At 33.4% G+C, this 18982-nt stretch overlaps 1 protein-coding gene across 10 annotated transcripts in view; it reads left to right on the top strand.

Moving 5' to 3' along the window:
* The window catches only part of SOX5 (SRY-box transcription factor 5), a 1022042-nt gene that overhangs the window by 606599 nt on the left and 396461 nt on the right, over window positions 1–18982 (top strand). For 4 of the 10 annotated variants that reach the window (XM_012457148.2, XM_012457147.3, XM_012457139.2 and 1 more), the window contains exon 1: window positions 2529–2695. The exons of 5 other annotated variants lie outside the window; for them this stretch is intronic. In XM_012457148.2, the coding sequence (XP_012312571.1) occupies window positions 2658–2695 (38 nt within the window). In that variant the 5' untranslated portion in view covers window positions 2529–2657. Of the gene's footprint in view, window positions 1–1803; window positions 1878–2528; window positions 2696–18982 lie in introns of those variants that run through there. One more of the 10 variants, XM_012457145.3, reaches the window with a different exon arrangement.

The raw sequence follows: 18982 nt of genomic DNA, 5'->3' as shown, positions 1-18982 counted from the left end.
TCTCCCTGCGTCCTCTCCTCCCTACCTCCTCCTCTTCCTGACTCCAGCTCCCATGGCTCCCTGTAACTCACCCATTCTCCTTCTGCATTTTTTTCTCTATTGTTACAAGATAAGCAAGATTTTTCTTAATTAGGAACAAATTTTTAAATATTTTTAAAAGTGTATATAGCTTTGCAGCTGCTATACCCTAATTCTCATAATCACTATTAACAATTGAAGAAAAACAAATTTTTTGTATACATTATCAATTAGAGTGTATTAGATCATAGGTCCCTTAAGGGCTGAAAAAACAGACATTTAAAATAAATGCAACATTTTTTTCATTTTTCTACGTAGGAGTAGGTTGTTGCTGTAACAAAAAATAATTTGAGACTAACAACAAGAAAGAATAGTGAGTAATATTCTTCCCCCCTTCCCCAACTGCTGAAAGTGAAAATCATGTCAGCATCAAGTCATTTTTGCCACATCCCTTGTTAACAGCTTTTTCAGGGTGGGTCATAGTTCTATGTTTTTGTTAGTGTCTTAACTCCATAGTGACATGCTTAAATCTTATTCCACATTGATTTTGTGGAGGGTGTGTATGTGTGTATATATATATGTGTGTGTGTGTATTTTTAGTATACTCCTGACAGATTTAAATATTAAGTTATTATCAACTTGTCCAAAAATGTATTAGCTTTGAATGAAGAATAAATTCACTAATATGGGAGTTAATAATTGATTTTTTTCTCTTTGGAATATGTGTATGATGTACCATTGTGAATGTCTAAAAAAGTAAACTTACTGTCTGCCTGTCTCCAGGAAAAAAAGTGGGACCTAATCAAACTGCCTTGGGGTCAACCCTTGTGGTTTTAAAGGCCCTTAATGTTGTCCAGCTGCAAAATAAAAGGAATTGGGAGGGGAAGTTGGAAGGAGTGGAGGGGGTTGGAGGGGGAGGAATGTGTGGAAAAGAACAGGGAGTCTGGCTTTTATTTTTTTTTTTAAGTGAGTTCAGTGCCAGCCTGGACATTGGCTGTACAGACTATTGAGCCATTGTCTGCTCCATTTCCAGAATAGCCCCCAGTTAATCACTTCGGCTTTGAAGGGAATTTCCTCGTGGAATTCTCCACAGAAAATCTAATCAACTGACCTGCCCTCTCAACAATGGAAGGCTTTTTTTTCCTCTCTTTCCCTTATTGGGGCGGGCTCTGTAATGTAGCCTTTTGTGCAGAATGAACCCTCCCAGTAGGAGTGGAGAGCGTGTGTGAGTGACTGAGTGTATGTGTGTATGTGTGTGCATGCGTGTGTGAAGAATGCACACTATCTCGTGTTGGTGAGTGTGTGCTTACTCCCTGACCAGATGCTGCGGTGTGCGGGGCAGCCACCATCTCTGCATGCGTGTCTGTGTAAGTGTCTCTCTGTGTGTGTGTGTGTGTGTGTGTGTGTGTGTGCCTCTGTCATTTCATGTCAAAGGTACATTACCTGATTACCTTTCTCGCCTGCCAGATTTTTATCTAGATAATTGGAACTGCTATGGAGGCTGTGCCTTGCCAGCCAGCTTAGGATCTGTAGAGCCATAGTTTGTCCACCTTGTTATCTGTGTCTGCCTGGGCAGAGGAAATTAAAGAGATCCACAGGCAGGGGAGCGCTTCCTACTCCTGACCTCCCCCGCGATCCCAAACAGGACAGTTTGTTAGTCCCATCTTTTTGTATTTATGTTTTGATTTGGTTTGGAGTTTTCATTCGCATGTGTGTGTTATTTTGGCATGTGGATACCTATTCCCCTCCACATCGCACATCGTGTTTTATGGAGTTTGGAGCTGAGGAAACTTTGGTTGGGTTGCCAGGACGTTCGCACCACTTTGCGGAAAGCACGAGCTAACAGTGAGACCGACAGAGTGAGTGACAAGTTGTTTACAGGTTTCCTTGAAGGGGCCTCTGCTATATTTCAATCTGTCAAAGTTGCTTTTCTTCCCTCAGAACAATGCCCGATTGTTGTGAGTATGTGAGTGTGTGTGTGTGTGCGTGCGTGCGTTTCCGTGTGTGAACGGAGAGAGCCTAGAAAAGGGTGAGAAGGAATAACAATTCTTTGTGTAAAAATGCTATTACTAACATTTAAATTTTTTGCTTAATTAGTTAATAAATGCAATTTAATCGGGCTTCTGTTATATAGACTTGGTATTTAATCAGTAGCAAATACGTTTTACAAAATCATACTGTTTGTGTGTGTGTGTGTCTGTGTGTGTGCGTTGTGTGTGTGTGAGTTTTATGATTTAGAAGAGAGAGTATGGGAGACGTGTTAAATGAGTTGACTTCTCACATTGGGTGATGCCTAGAAGAGAGAATTAAAAGGAAAGGACAGGCACCCTGAGGTTGTCTAGAGCCTTGCAGCCCGAGCGTGTGGCTCCGTGGAGAGGGGAGCAGCCAGACCCCGCTGCTGGAAGTGCACTACCCCTTTAAGAGACTGGTCAAGGAGTCCTAGGAGAGGGAGAGGAGGGGAGGGGGGGAGAGAGAGAGAGAGAAAGAGAGAGAGGGGGAGAGAGAGAGAGAGAAGGAGGGAGGGGGGAAGAGAGAGAGAGAAAATCAATTGGTTTAGAAGGTTTGGACTCACTTGACAGGTTCAGTTGGAGACGATCATAGGTGGCTGCTGTGACAAAGGGAAATTGTGCTTTTCCAGCATGCTTACTGACCCTGATTTACCTCAGGAGTTTGAAAGGTGAGTACAGTTTTTTCCCCCTAATATATTGAAGTACAACTCTCCCATTTTACAGTAGTCTCTGAATCATTGGAAGATGCTCCCCCAAAACGTGTTTGTTAAGAGAAGCTTTTAGCTAGGGCTTCTGCAATCTTGTTAGCTGATTTCTTGTTGTGGTTGTCCGGACCAAATTGAACTGATTTGCAAAGTCTCCGAGAGATTTCTGCTAATGTTTTTAGGTTACGTCCTGTAACAGCAAATTAAATGAACCTTAAGCATCTCTCTCTCTCCCCAACTCGCTGCTTCTCTCTTTCTCATTCACCCTCTTACTTTATTCCTTCATTGATCGTTTTCTCCCCACCTTTTAAAAATGCTTTTGTGCAAAATGTTACCATTTTCAGCATCTCTGTCTCATGTAATAGCTAGGGTGACAGAAGGGTTTAGTGGTGCTTTTAACGGAGGCTATAAGTTCCTATTTGATCCTTCCGTAAAACTTTGGAAGCTGCTCAGTAAAGCACATGACCTTTTGTTGATATAAGAGAGCGTTTTTTTTTCCCCAGCAAAGAAAATTTAACATCAATGCTATGTTAGTAGAATACTCCATAAGTGTCAAAAATAGGGGGGAAGAGGGGGTAAATGGGGCTGTTCTCTTTATAAGTTTTAGTGGCCACTTTTTGTGTTAGCTGTCTTAACTGAATTTTAATTTACTGTATTTTCCTCTTTTGCTATGATGGGAATAGTGTATTTGTAATTAAGTTGTTCCTATTTAGAGAAATATCTGCAACATCCTTTTATTTGATGTTGTTGCAAGTAAAGCAGGGCTTTGAAAGAATTTTAGCCCTCTTAATGTTCCTATAAGTACACATTGCAATTTTTAAATTTGAGTTCTTATCCCAGCATAAGTTCATTTTTTTGAACTATAAATAGAATTTTGTTTGCCATTAAAAAGAATTCAAACTTTGTATTCTGTATGGTGAATTAAAAAAAAAAGCTAAAAAAAGCCAGGATGCATGATACCCAGGCTTTTTTTCATTTTCATGAAAGCTACCTTCTGTATAAACATTTGTTGTATCTGACTATGCAATGCAAGCTAGGTGCTAGACCAGCTGGTTAAAAATATGCTAAGTCAAGCTGTTCATCGCTCAAACGACTGAATTTGATATGAAAAGACGAAAAAAGAAAGGACAAAGATTAAAACATTCTAGAAGTGAAGCAATGGAAGGAAAAAAGAGTATTGAGGATAAAGTAATGCTTGAATGTGGTTACATATTAGAGAAGCCAATATCAAATCAGGGAAGAAAGTAAAATAGCCAACATATATACTTCAATGCTGTCATCTTTCTTTGATTTCTTCTGCTTTTTTAAAATTAAAGTGCATCTTTACTAGATAATTCCAGCGACTGTTTGAGCTTTCTTAACACTTTTGAATTAAAATTTTCAGTTCCATATATTAACTCTTTAATTAGTTAGCTTTTATTTGCAAAGATAGCCTTATTTCCTAGGTAAATGTTGAAGTTATTCATCGTAGAACATACCATATATTACCTAATGTAGCAATTTTCTAATTTAACACAGCTAAATTTTCTAGCATGCAGAGTAGCACTTAAATGATAATATTCTTGAATTCTAATTATACTTTTTGCAAATACAACTCTGAGACTGATTTGTAAGCCTGTTAACAGATTGTACTTATAAAAAGGTAGTTACATATTAACAGGCTGTAGCCTATTTCTCTATATAGGCAAGCTTCCTGCTGTGAACTTTATTTGTATTTTTTCAATTATCTCTTTTTAAACCAAACTTTTCCCTTTCCTATTCTGATGCTCAAATCTGTTAACATCTTTTTTCTTCCTGGTAGGAATTTCATTTTTTTGTCACCCAGAGGCATGCTTTTCTAACTAGTTAATTAAATAAGCAAGTCATAATCAATAGAGTTGTTAGTATGACTATCACATTTAGAAATATTAGTCGCTGAAATAATTCTGAAAAATGTCATATAATATAACATTCTTTAATAATTTCCCCTGTGGTGGTAATTGGTAATACATACAAAGATCTCAGCAAATCATTACTATTTGTTTACATTGAATTTGTACGGGTGAGTGTCTCTATAGGCACCCATGCATGATAGAGTATATCATGTAGACACAATATTGAATATTTATATTCTCCAAAGGAGGTATTTACAATGTAACTACACTATCAAATGTAATTAGATTTTTTTTTTTTGCCTTTTCAACTGTTTGCAACTTTCATTAATAAATAGGTCATTTCTATTGACTGTTAATTTTTATTCTGTTGGGTCCCTTGCTAAAGATGAATTTTTCACTCAGAAATCTAAAAGAAGACTTTTAATTTTCTTTATGAAACAGAGAACTTTGATCTAGAGGACATAATAAGTTGCTTAGGGTGCATGTACTGTAAAAGTTTTATGTGATCATTTTTACTAATTTCATTGGTAGAATCTTGTCCATCTTTTATTCTTTCCAGCCTGTAGACTATTTGAACTTTTAGGAATATTCAAAACTTAAATATCAGGGTCAAAATTTGGGTTTAGATTTCTCTATGTCTATATTATCATCCCTAGAAATGAACATGGTCAGTACTGTCAGACTAATAAACAGTTGTTAAATAGTTAAGAAGTAGTAACAATTTCATTGTCTGTTAAAAATATGCAGGTGGTAGTGCAGATAGAACAGTGATTCTGAGCAGTAAAAAACTTGAAATATTTTTATTTTCAAGCATCCCAGTGATAAATTGATTATGATTACTGAAAACCACAATTCCTAGGTGGGAAGCAAATGAGCATATACGTTCTAAAAAATTATTTGCAAGGGAAGTCTTCTGCATCTTACTGTTTAGAGGAAACATAGCTGACACTATGGTCTAAATGGGATTAAATAGCATCATTAGAATGAATGCCTGAACTCTCCCCAAATTTTTAAAAGAAGTCAATGAATTTATATATTTAACTGAAAGTAAATAATGACAAATTGTGGCTTAAGGTTTTCCTTTGAAAATGTCACCTGCTTTTGGATATTCCAAGGATGAAAAGAAAATATTTGCCTTAAATGTCAATATTAGTTTGTTCGTGATAAGTAAAGATAGCCATTTTTGATATTTTCTCAATAACATTTAATTCTGTTTCTTTCCTTTTTATTTATATCTGTCCTCTTTGGTTGTAATTTAATAGTTTTGTGTCTAAGCTATTTGTTACAGTTTCTAATTGCTTTATGTTAGAAACTTAAATAGCAAGTGTAAAATGATTGCTTCAGAAGACAGTTCTGATAATGTCTAGAAAGGAGAAAAAAGTTGGGATTGAAAGTAGTGGGATTATGCAAATTAAATTATTCATATCACCTATTTGATTGCTTCTCCCAAATTGGAACAGACAACAGGCAGCAGAGTTTCTAGATGTTGAAAGGAACACTACAATAGTAAAACCTTCTGCAATAAAATTTAACTTATTTACTTCATATTTCCATCAAATTTATTTCTGGTCATACTGACTAAATCAATATTTTTTTTTCTTATTAGCAAACTTGTCAGCTTTTTCCTGAAGAAAGAAATATACATCAGGTGCTGTTAGAAACTAATTCATAAAATTCCCATGAAAAGCTACTACTAGAGGTTTGCAAAAAACTACTCTCTGACATTAATGGTACTTTAATTACCTAAAGTTTGACCATAGTAAAGAAGTATTTATTACACAGACAGATATATTTTGCTTAATTAAAAACTTAGAAAAAAATGTTGTGCTCATGAGTGATAAATACATTCAGGTTAGTAGACGCACTGTAGGTGTGAATCACAGAAAAGTTACATTCTGTCACCTAATGGCAACTGTAAACCTGTAAGTTTGATACTATGTTTTCAAGATGTTCTGATAGCCTTAAGTGATTTTATTTATTTTTTATTTACTACTACTTTGTAGAGGAGATGGTATCTACAACTGAGTATAGATTTTAATTACCATGTCAATAATTTGCAAGCTAACTGAGCTAAGACATTGGTTTGGAATGCAGCTTGCATAAGGCAGTTCATAAACCATGTTTCTATCACACTCATGCTGGAATACTGTCCTGAAGACTTGGCAGGAGACCTGACTGATTACCAAGAACAATTAAGGGTTAAATATCAGGTGACATTGTGAACCGCTCAGTTTTTAGCAGGTTTGATAGACATAGAAATGTGCAAATATTATGATTACTTCACATATTGGTGTGTTCTTATCTTATGTTTCTCAAATATAATAAGTACATGTTAAAGTATTTACCTGTACTTAGGGAGCTTTTGGCAAAAATCTGTATATGCATCATACATGGGAGGCAAATAATGAGACCTGTTCTGATTCTTTAGCACATTAGCCCTCCACAGAGTTGGAAACTATTTCATATGGATTATACTCATAATGCATTAAGAAAGCAAAATTACATTCATGGGTAAAGGCTGATTTTTATTGTCTGTTTTCTTTCCACTATCAATTCTTCAGCAACCTAATGAGTACATTGTATAATGCAGATGTGCATTATGTAGGCTGAATACTTCCCTTTTTATGGATAAGTTAAATAAGTATAGCAGATGAATTTTGTTTTCTTTCATAATTTGTTATTCTTTTTTAATTTCAATGAGGTTATCCAACAGCCTGGGAAAGAAGCTAATCTAAGTTTTTCTCTTGTACTAACTCATGTATAGTTACAATATGCCAGGTCTCTGATTCAGATGATGGCAATAAGATAAAAAGATTTTCAAAGATTTAGCCAAAGCATGAAATATCTCCTTCCTAATGGAAAATTTTCTTGAATAAGAAATGGACAAAAACATACAATCTTCCTTCCTTCCTTCATTCTTTCCTTCCTTCATTCCCTCTTTCCTTCTCTTTCATTGATTGATAGCATCGTCATTTGTATTAAATGTAAAATTTGATTGCTATGTAGATAAACAGGATCAAGTTGTTAGTATCACCTATTTTGTTGCTAGAGTGTGAAAAAATTTAAATTCGACATGCTTTAGGAGAATGCTACATTTTCCTTCGTTATGATCAGGAACTGATAGTAGTTCAGGAGAAGACCTTTTTATTCTTTCTGACCTCTATGTTTTCTCCTGCAGTTTGGAAGCTGTTTTTTCTTTCCTTTAGTGTTATCTATTCTTTTCTTTACTTACTGATTGAGAGTTCATACATCTTCTATGGAGATATTGTGGCATATGGTTTTGCTTGTCCAATAGGGGGGTGTTGCATTTCTCCACATTCAGTATCCTTTTCCCTTGGAGCCTGAGAGTAAAACCTCAGCAGTACTCCCTCCCTTTGCCAGCCTGAGGAGTCAGAGACTCAAAGTTGTTCCCAGCTCTTGCGCCTTCATTGTAGAGCTGCATTCTGCTCAGTGGGCTGCCGAGAAGGACCAGACCGAAACAAGATTTAGAAGAATTCTGGTGAGAACTGTTTATAGGGATATGGTATTTTAAAAGAATGTAGTAAACAAACAGAATTGTGGCATAAACAAAGATAATTAGCATAAACAATGTCGTTTTAGGACAGGTGGTTTAAAAAAACAAACAAAACAAAAAACCCAAATATGAACCCAATTTGAATGCTGCCAGTTTGGAACCACTGAACCTTAATCTGTACTTCATGAGAATTACCCAGGTTTGTTGATAAACTTGTTAACATGCGTTTTTTTGTTTCTTTTGTATCATTTTCCGGTCATTATGCCCTTTTGTCACCCAGCTTGAAAGTAATTAATCTATTACAAGGTAGTTTAAGGAGTTTTTGCCCATAAAACATGACAGAAGGAAAATTTAAAACAAAAGCTTGTAGATGTTCATAGACATTTGAAGTCAGTGTCAAACCTTAAATCAATTCAAACCTGAACTCGGCTCATTGTATTTCAAACCTCTCTTTCTTTTATCTAAGTAACATTTTTGTCAGTTGGCTCTTTAGTGTTAATACATTTACTTTTGTCTTGCCTTAAAATTCAGAGATGTTTTACTGTGGCTAAATCAGAATTTTTGTGTTACATGTTTCTAAGTGTTGCTTATTTCTTATTATTTTTCTCTATAACTTAGTAAAGGTGGTACAGCAGCGTGTAAATGTATCTGATGATCATGCAATATGAGGATGCTGGTTATTATGAACCACATTACCTAAACCTACTATGCCGTCGTGATGAATTTTTATCTGGAGACATTTAGGTTTATTACTAAAAGACGTGTTTTCTTAATGCCTTGTACTGAAATGTTTTGACTTAAATGAAATGTGGAGTGTGGTGGACAGAAAGCTGTTTATTTTTCTTGCATTAAGGATCAAAGTTCTTTATTGAAGTTAAAGAGATTTTTTTTTTCTCCTCACTTTCTCATGGACAATGGGGAGCAGGAATTCAAAGTGGGTATCTCTGATATTCTGTGGCCCTTCTCTTTGCTGAAATGAAAGCATTTGTGAATGAGTTTTGGTTTCTTGGAGTTATAAAATGTGTGTAAACTAGTAAACCATGTCTCATTCATGTGCTATGGAGATTTCTCGTACTTCAGGGACAAAAATAATTTGGCTACTAACGAATTAGGGCTACCTGCCAGTGCCAACACATAGTGTAGGTAAGAGGAACACTATAAAGAAAAGCTGCTGGCAGCAAATCCGTTGAAACTTTCATATGTAACAGCGTTTCTATTTCTGCTCTTCACATCTTTGAAAGAAAGTGTGTTTTAGAAAAGAAAATGTTAAAAAACAGAAGATATGATCTTTCTTAAAAATGTATGTGTAGTTCTACTTTAATATTTCTCATTATGGAGATGCATAGGCTTTCATTATGTTGTATGCACCCTTGGTTCCACTACCTTTCCCAATCATTTCTGTTACATTGAAACCTAAGGATCAGATGCACTGAGAGTAAGTGTAATATGAAGAAATGAAATTCACTGCATAGAGCCAAAAAAAAAAAAAAGCCTCAGAACCTTATACAAATTCGATATTGGCAGTTTAAGAGAGTTAGATCAATTGGGACACTGAGCAGCAATTTTATAAAGGATGTGTCTTCTCATTTAGGGCTTCAAGAACATTTTTGAGAAAAGAAAGGAAAGAGTTAACCTGTGTTGTCTGTTGTTAATTTCTTAATATAGGAGTAAAAGAAGAGAGACCCAAATTGTGTTTTTCGGCATATTTTTAATCAAAATTTATTTCAGAATGTAGTCAATGTTTACATTAGTACTGAGTTTGCCTTTGTTTTTTGTTTTTATATTAAGTAAGTACAATTGAAATACCAGGGAGATAGGTTATTTGAACTCTGGTTGTGAAACTTTTACATAAGATCTTTGATGTGTCGTTTTAAACTATTTCATATTTATCTAATAAAAGAGCATCCTAATGAAAACGAAATACAACATTGAAAATGAGAACTATTCCTTAACATAAGAGAACACAAGATGAAAAAGTAATACTTTATTATATTATTAATTTTTCAGTCACAGTTAATATAGATTGCTTGAAAAAGTTATAAAACACTTTTATTCTAATTGCAGAGTTAAAGTATTATTTGTTTGCCTACAATTCTTCCTTTGGTTATTTGCCCTGGACCAGCGTTTGTTGGGCAATGGTTTTCAAAGTCCAAAGACTTTTTTTTTTTCACTCCTCTCCTGATGTCCCTTTGTTATTTTTTTTTATTAGCTAGTGAGTTTCATAATATGTTTGAAAAGAGGTTGCAGGGGATGTCATATATAATTCAGGTTAATATTTCCTTTCTTTTTTCTTATCTGTACTCTAAGATATGTTGAAGATTCGTTAGGATAATGTATAGTATTCTCATTATTTAGTGTAGAACGGAATGACCAGGTGCTCAAACTATTCAATTTATTATGCATTCACTAATTCAACTTTGACCTTGGATGAATAACTGAATATGCAATATCAGATTCAGATTCTTTGTCATCTGTAATACAGCATTATCACGATGTAAAGAAAACTTTTATGTAATAGTCAAAATACCAATAGTCAGAACATCTAGGAATGGAAAAAGAGAGATAACTTTAATGCTATTCCTGAGAGTAGAACTTCTGTTTTCCTCCCATTCTAAACATAACTAGAATTTGGGAAACAGAGGAAAAGGTATTGTTTTTAGGACCCTAAGGATTATGAGATATAATTATTTAGAGTATAATTATTTCTAAAAATGTTAGCATTACTGGAAAAATAAAATTATTCTAATTTGACCTATAAAGACTTTAAGAGTATTTAATGCTTTAAAAGCATTCTTCTAGAGAAATAAAAGTGTATCCAAAAGATCCTGATAGCAATTTAAAGAATCAAAGTGATGGGGCAGAATATTTAGACTTTTATAAGTAAATTAAAAGATAACTGGAAGTCACTAACAGTTATGTGAAGGATTATTTTTGGGAATGTAATAGTTATACGTAAATGCACATGCAAAAGTTAGAAAGCCAGGAGAAACTTTTTCATTTATAGGGCAGTTGATCTCTTGAATGAATCCTGCCAAATTCTAATGAAGCTGCAGTTTGGGGCAAAAAATCTTGAAAGGAAGGAATATTTCATGGAAATACAAAGAAGGTTCATTTCCGTTTTCTTGTTTGCAGCACAGAATCCTGTGGCATGTGCTACAGGGACATATAATAGTATTCCAGCTTGAAAAAAATTGAAGGTGGTATTTTGGTGCATATTTAATGGAAAATTTGAACTGAAGACATTGGGTGAATCAAGGTATACTTGAGTAATATTTGGGAATATTTGAGATTTTAGATTGAGATAATAAGGAAGTTGAGTGTTTTAAAGGTTTAAAGCATACCTATCGAGAGTGCGTGCGTGTATAAATAAAATAATTGCCTCTTTTAGGTTAAGATTTATACTTGCCAGTATCTTCACTGATTTTTTTGGGGGGGCGGGGGGTGGGAATGTAACAGTACAAAGTGCTATTAGCTAGATGTTAAGATCTCAAGTTTTAGTTCTTCTTTACAAACTGAGACGTCTTTGGCTCTTAGTGTATGCATCTGTAAAATTAGGAGATAGGATGAATAATTTCTAAAATGGGTTAACTCTAAAATTTTATTACTTTGAACTACATATTTAATGTCCACAGCTCCTAACTGTAGTGGTCAGAATTTTTGCATTTTTGCAGCTATTTGGAGATTATCTCTATGATCAGCCTTTACATATAGAATCACTTCAGTTTACCTGTCAATTAGGTATCATTATACAGGGAAAAGGAACCATAGTGCATCTTAGGAATTTTTAATCTAAATATTATGTATAATTCTTATTTAGGATTAAGTGCCCAAGTTTGCTCTGAACTATTTAAAGTGTTTCAAAAGATAAGATTCACATTCTGTGTTCCCCAAACTCTAAGATGTCAGATCACCATGCTAACAATTACAAATATTGTAAAAGATAAATTACATATGGTTTAATGAACAAGATACTATGGGGAAATATGAAAAGCATAAGAGTGGCAGTTTAGGTCAGGGAGCTAAATGTCTATTTATAAGGATAAAAGAAAAGAAAAAATATGAAGCTTCTGCAGAAGAGCATTAGTACAGCATAGGGGCTTGGACAGTATACATCTTTACATGAATAAATAAAATATTGGTCTGGAAAGTAGCAAGATCAACTAAGATTACAAACATGTAGTCCAAAGAAAAATTTTGAGTGTTTCTCAAAATAAATAACTATTAGCATTACCAGGCCAGTCAATTTGATATGCATTATATTATACTTGCTAGTTGGCAATTTCAAGAAAAGAAATGTTAAGCCCTACAAAGCAAGAGAGTAGAGCAAAAAGCAATGAAGTGTGCATTAAAAGAGCTATATTGAGAGGACAAGCTTCATATATTGTTAATATATTTGGCAGGTCGCATGCTATTTTTTTTTTTTTTGCACTGTTGGGAAAGCATTGTAGTTGTACCATCAGGAACATACATGTCTAAGGTCCTTCCGCATTGTCTCTACTTAGACAATATGTCTGTGGTATCATGAAATCTCTGTACAAATTAGTTGATATTTAAAATATAGATTCATGTATTTGAGATAACAGGGATTTGCTGTGTTAAAATTAATTTTTTTTGCAGAATAATTATGGTGTAGAATTTTTTGATTCCTGCCACTTTTAATTTAGGCATGAAAAATGGGTATTATTCTCTTTTTCTCCCTCTATAGATATAAATGTTGAAAAAAGAAAGAAAGAAAGAAAATAACCTCACTGAACCGGCACTACATTTAGAACTAGGACCAAAGAGAAATGTGAAAATATCCTACTGTTAAACCAGAAAGAAAATCTGGAAATCATCCAGTTGGGCAACTTACTGCTAATATATTTTATAGTCCAGCATTTAGTTATATACAAAGTTGGCATATGTTTCTGGAGTTTCTAAATCAAGAATTAGAACTTTGTGATGTATAAGTCACTTGTATCATTTGGGTTTCAGCCATGCATCTATGAATGGACTTAAAAATAAGTATGAAATTATTTATCTCCCAATGCAAATGAGCCAGCTTAAACTTATAAAAATTTATAAAAATATTTGGATATGTCTGAATGTAAGCCACTGAATTCAGATTTTTAAAACTCAGTTCAATTTTTGGCAAATGTAAAAGGATCAGCACTTTAATAAAAATGATTTTTATAACATACTAGTCAGATATCTATAAATTATTTCAGCATATAAAATAACATATAAGAAACTGTTTTACTTATATTTTAGTTCTGTAGTTAATGTAAGTGTTTCAAAGGTACTTATGATTATTGATTCCAGGTAACTTGTACTTAAATAGCAGCAGTGCAACTATAGTTTCCTCTAACTGCTTACCACTAATAATTAAATATTCTAAAAACGTATCTCTTGTCATTTTATATATAGGATATCTGATGCACTAATAGTTGTTTTTGTACTTATCATTATGTTAAGTATTTGAGTAACGAATTTGCTGATTTAACATAGTTCTGTGTTTTAAGAGATACAAATTAAAGTTCACTTATTTATGCATAATCATGAGAATGAATCATTTTATAGAATAAATGATTGAACAATTAAAAACAGTGATGTTTTCTGTTAATCTAAGAAGGTCACACACATATCATTTCTTTTTAAAGTATTATTTATACAAGCATTTTGAAAACTAGAAATCACTGAATAACTTAAAGATACAATTATGTATATAAATCCAGTACATTATAGATTTTCATAGTAAAAGCAACATAAGAGGTTTTTCATTAGCTGCATATTCTTTGGACTGTAGGTTAAGCTTGAATAAATACATAGATTTCTTTTCATGGAAGCTCTATAACAAGCAAACCAAATCACACAAGAAACAGAACCCTTATTCTTGATAAAAAATTGTTTTCACTGATATAATCTGTTGAAAGCCAGAAGCCATCCAAAGTGCTGATACCAATTTAAGAAGATGATCTTTTGCCTTAATTATACATCTGGGAAATATTAGCTGAACATTTTGTGGAGAACAGTGAATACCTTAGTTGCCAGTTGTCTAAAATGCTGCTAATGATCGACATAGTGCCAGTGTTTTGATGGCTAAAACCTAGGCTGAATATGAATACAAAGAACACAGTTGGGGGAAAAAAAAACGCACATTTTATACAAAACAGATTTCAACCATCTGTTTGGCACTTAAGGTTGTGACTATAGGCAATATATGAAAGAGACCACTGTCCACGTTAAGAATGGTATCACTTTTATTGGTACCTTAGAAAAACCATCGAGTTTCGAATGCTATGTATAACCAATGATTTTCTTCAGCTAAATAATGCAGACAAGGGCCTCAGCCAAAATTTTGTTCCCTCCATAGTCTCTTCTATGTCAGTCTTCTTATCCTAGCAAAATAGGTTTTACTAATAAAGTAGGTCTTAGTGCTGTACCTCAGAATATTAAATGACCAGACAGCACTAAGCAAGTGGCCCTTAGGATGAGAACCCCAGATGGTTATGAGATAAAGTACTGTTTGCTTTAGGAGTAGGTTCTATTCCTGAGTATGTTGCCTGAATACTATGGTGCATGTCAAATTAGCATGGAAGTTAATGGGCCAGAAGCACTTCTAAATTTAATGTTTTCCCGTTTGTTCTGAATTTATAGTATTAAATCAGAGCAGTACTGTTTCATCACTAGTTCAGTAAAGGAAATTATGCTATGGATACGAAATTATAGGCAAAATCTAATTTTTTACCCATTTCATTTACCTAAAGGTGAGGGACAAATCCCCAGATGCTCAATAGAAGAGCATTGATAGCACATATTAGATGCTTTTACATTTGTAGACCAGGTGATTATAGACTGTTCCTTATAGTAGGCTATTATAGACTGTTCCTTTGCATTATAGTAGGCAAAAAATAAATTTTTGACTAATAGTTTGACCTATTGTATCATCTTTAGCTGAGATGTATTTTGTATTTTTAAACATTAGGTAAATCATGCTGTTGGAATATATTAGCTTATTGATTTGTCAAGGTTGTATATGTAGGTTGTATGAATTGAAAAATACATACTGAGACCTTCTTAGCTCTTGATGAACAAGTATGTGATTTAGGAAAGTATAAAGAAATGCTCTCAGACTCCCTCTTTATTTGTGTTTTTTTCCTATATGATAGCCACTACCCATATCATTATTGAGCATTTGAAATATGACTAATCTGAGCTGAGATGTGCTGTAAATATAAAATATGCACTGAATTTCAAAGACACAGGTTGAAAAAAGAATGTAAAATATCTTACTAAGTTTTTAAATGTTTATTATATGTTGAAATGACATTAGGATATATTGGCAAAAATAAAATATATATTAAAATTATTTTGACCTCTTTTTAACAACTTTTTAAACATGGCTACTAGAAAATTTAAAAATTACATGTGTGCCTCATATTTGTGGCTCTCATATTTCTATTGGATGGTGCTGCTGTATACCTTCCTGTGGATGGAAGGAAATCAAAACTTCTATCTTTATCTAGATTCTAGTAATTTGTAGCTCAGTAGGGTAGCAATGAGTTAGAAAGACTTAGGTTTTTATTAACTGTCTTTATTCTTTCTTCTACAACAAGGTGGAATTTTGTTACTTTTTTAAAAGCTTCAGTAGTTAACACTCACATTCACAGATATGAATATATACCTCATGAATAGTGTCACTTTCTTCAAACTTCCATAGAGTTACAATGGCAAGGAGGATGTTTCCTTAGGGATTATATACATTATTTTAGAGATTATATGTTTGAAATGGACAATTAAGTTTACTTTTTTGAAATGACACTATGTGTATCTTTAATTTTACTATTGAGTTTTAAAGAAGTTTGTGGAGGGGTAGGAATACCTTCAGCTTTTGTATCCCAGCTGATACTACACACAGTTTCTTAAATTGACCCACAAGATGTGATCCAAACTTTCTCTTTATACATATGGAGATACACTTATAGAGATAGATATAAAGATAGAGCTAACATTCAGTATGTACTTATTATGTGCCAGACTCTGTTATAAATTGCTTTACATGTATTATTTCACTCTAGCCTCACAACAATTTTATTTTTTATCTCATTTCACAAATGAAGAAAATGAAACAGAGAGAGTTGCCTAATTTCTAAGTAATAAGTGGCAGAGCTGGGACATTCAAACTCAGACATTATCACTATTAACCATAACATGGTACTGATCTAGAAAATAACGTGTTTCCATAACTTTATAATCTATTATTTATTTTAGTGGCAGACATTTATTCATTCAGCAAATACATTTTAAATCCCTACTATGCCAGGCATTATATTAAATGCTGAATAAATATTGAAAATGTAGATGATATAAATGACATAAAATTATTGTGCTATAAACTTCTAATTTTTTTCTGAGTGAATTAACTCATTCATGGCACAAGGTGATATGCTGGGTGGTGGATATCCAGGCATATGTACACTTATGTAAAGGGTTTCTTGGTAATGGGTAATTGGAACAGTTTTTGAGAGACACTGACTTCCAGTGCATATTATGGATGGATACTCCCTACTGGGAGAAGTGTAAATATGTAGTGTTTCTCAAATATCCATTTCTCAAGTCCTTTATAGTGAGCCACCTATCGAAATAATATCTTTACAGACAGGCATTATTTTTGCTTAGAAAGTTTATCTGATTAATTTTTGCTAGCTCAGTGGGCAGAAAGCCTCTTTAGAGTATAGTAATTATTAAGTATGTCAGTGTTCACATCTCATGTGGGGATATTGATTTGGAAAAGTTTGTGATGAATTGGTAAATAATGGTATAATTAATACGATATTAATTCTTTAATTTGTAGCCATGATTAACTAATTTTATTTGGATAGCAGGGAGAGTGTGGCAATTTTGAGTAGAAAACTCAATTAGGTATGATAAAATAATGTGACTGGTAATATGACTGCAGTTTTATGGGAACAAAAAGGCTTTGGGGAATGGAAATGGACGTCATGTTTTTTGGCCACTGGATTTTTCAGTTTTACTACTGGATGAATATACATTAATGTAGAATTGATCCCTGGATCTCTATTTTAAGTCTTAATCTTTTAAGTGTTCACATGTAGATACGTCCAAGGCTTCTGTTGCTTTTTTTTATTATTATTATTTATTTATTGATACCTTAGTAAGGAGAAGCCATGTAACTTTGTAGTTACAGGTGTGTTTTGGAGACAGACTGCTTAAATTTATTTTATAGCTTCCTTGTTGATTAGTTCTGTGATCTTTGCAATTTACATGACCTCTCCATGCCTTAATTCTTTAATCTGTGAAATGGCGATTATAATTATTCCCATATTATAGTTATCTTACAGCTTTAATAAGAAATCATTCCTAACTTAGCATGTTTAGGAAATGTACATTATGATTATTCTTTAACGGATGTTTATCATGTAGAAAGAGTTCTAAGAATACTCCATATAATATGGTCGGTAACACTGAACTATGTATGGATGTATAAATATCAAGTACTTAGTAAATTATGCTAAACATTATGTGTTGTATAAACTGATGGTTTATATTGGATTTATTAGAACTACAGCTGCTTAAGAGGATAAAAAAATATTTAAAATAAAATATTAATGTTATATAATCGCTTACATTTTACATATTAGATACATAAATGTATATGGTACTATATAATACATATATATTGTTTGTATATATATACACACATAATATGTGATATACATATACTATACATATTTATAATATAAAATTGATTTTTGACATGAATATTTTATATGTATGTGTGTGTATTTATAAAATAAAATGGGGGAAGAGAATTTCTAAAACTAAAATCTTAGCTGAGAATAATTCTGAGTTACCTGATTCATAATGAAGTTTATGGTTATTATCTTCTGATGGAAAGCAGCTCACTGTTGTATCGGTAATCACAATTGTTTGGGGAACCCTGATATCTGAGGGAATAATTTACTTTTTGAATCCTTAAAATGTCTTCAACAGAAATATTACAGAAAATTCAGAGGTATTGTTCACATTGCCATTTTTAGTAGAGACCAGATACGAAAAAGAATATTGAATGATAACTAACTTAGTGGAAGAAGGCATTTCTATAAGTAGCTAAACTAATGTTTGCCAGGTATGTAGATTTCTTGGTGAAAGGATACAGGCAGAGATCTAAGAAAAGGCTAACAAGTCCTTTAAACTATCTCCTTTAAATAACAGTTGTTACATCCAGGCTGTTGCTAAGAGATGAGGAACAATCAGTTCTTGACTGAGTTGTATTCTTGCCGAGATTGAGGGCACTCCCACCTCTGTCCTTAAATTTGCTCCAGGTTTAAGAGTATATGGAGACAAAGCAAGAATTTTCCTCAGGAAGCACTTTTGGATCTGCTCAAGTACCTAAAAACGTCCCAGTGAGACCCTAGAATTGGGTATAGTAAACATAGCACACGTTATCTTCATTTGAAGCATGAAAACTTTATATATTTGTTCTTCTGATACATTGTCATTTCTGAAGATTATGAGAATACTGCATCTCACTGGGCCATCCAGGTTGACTTAATTTTAAGTCATCCTAAAAATTAAATTAACAGATAAGGTAACTTTACATGCTTTTTCATGATTTAGTTGCACATCTACATTAAAAATGCTGTAGACACAGAAATATTCTCATTTTGATTTATTCATTTAAAAATATTTAGTGAGCACTTACTATGTGGATACCAGTAGGTCCCCCTTATCTGCAAGTCAAGAGACGTGCTCTAAAACTCCCAGTGGATGCCTGGAACCATGGATAGTACCAGACTCTATACAGTGTGTGTTACAGTTTTTTTCCATGTGATAACTGAGACAGTATGTATAGCATGGATA

The sequence above is a fragment of the Aotus nancymaae genome, unplaced genomic scaffold, assembly GCF_030222135.1.
Source record: "Aotus nancymaae isolate 86718 unplaced genomic scaffold, 86718_ANA_hifiasm-v0.15.2.pri h1tg000016l, whole genome shotgun sequence".
NCBI lineage: Eukaryota > Metazoa > Chordata > Mammalia > Primates > Aotidae > Aotus > Aotus nancymaae.
This window is presented reverse-complemented; position numbering and strand designations above follow the sequence as displayed.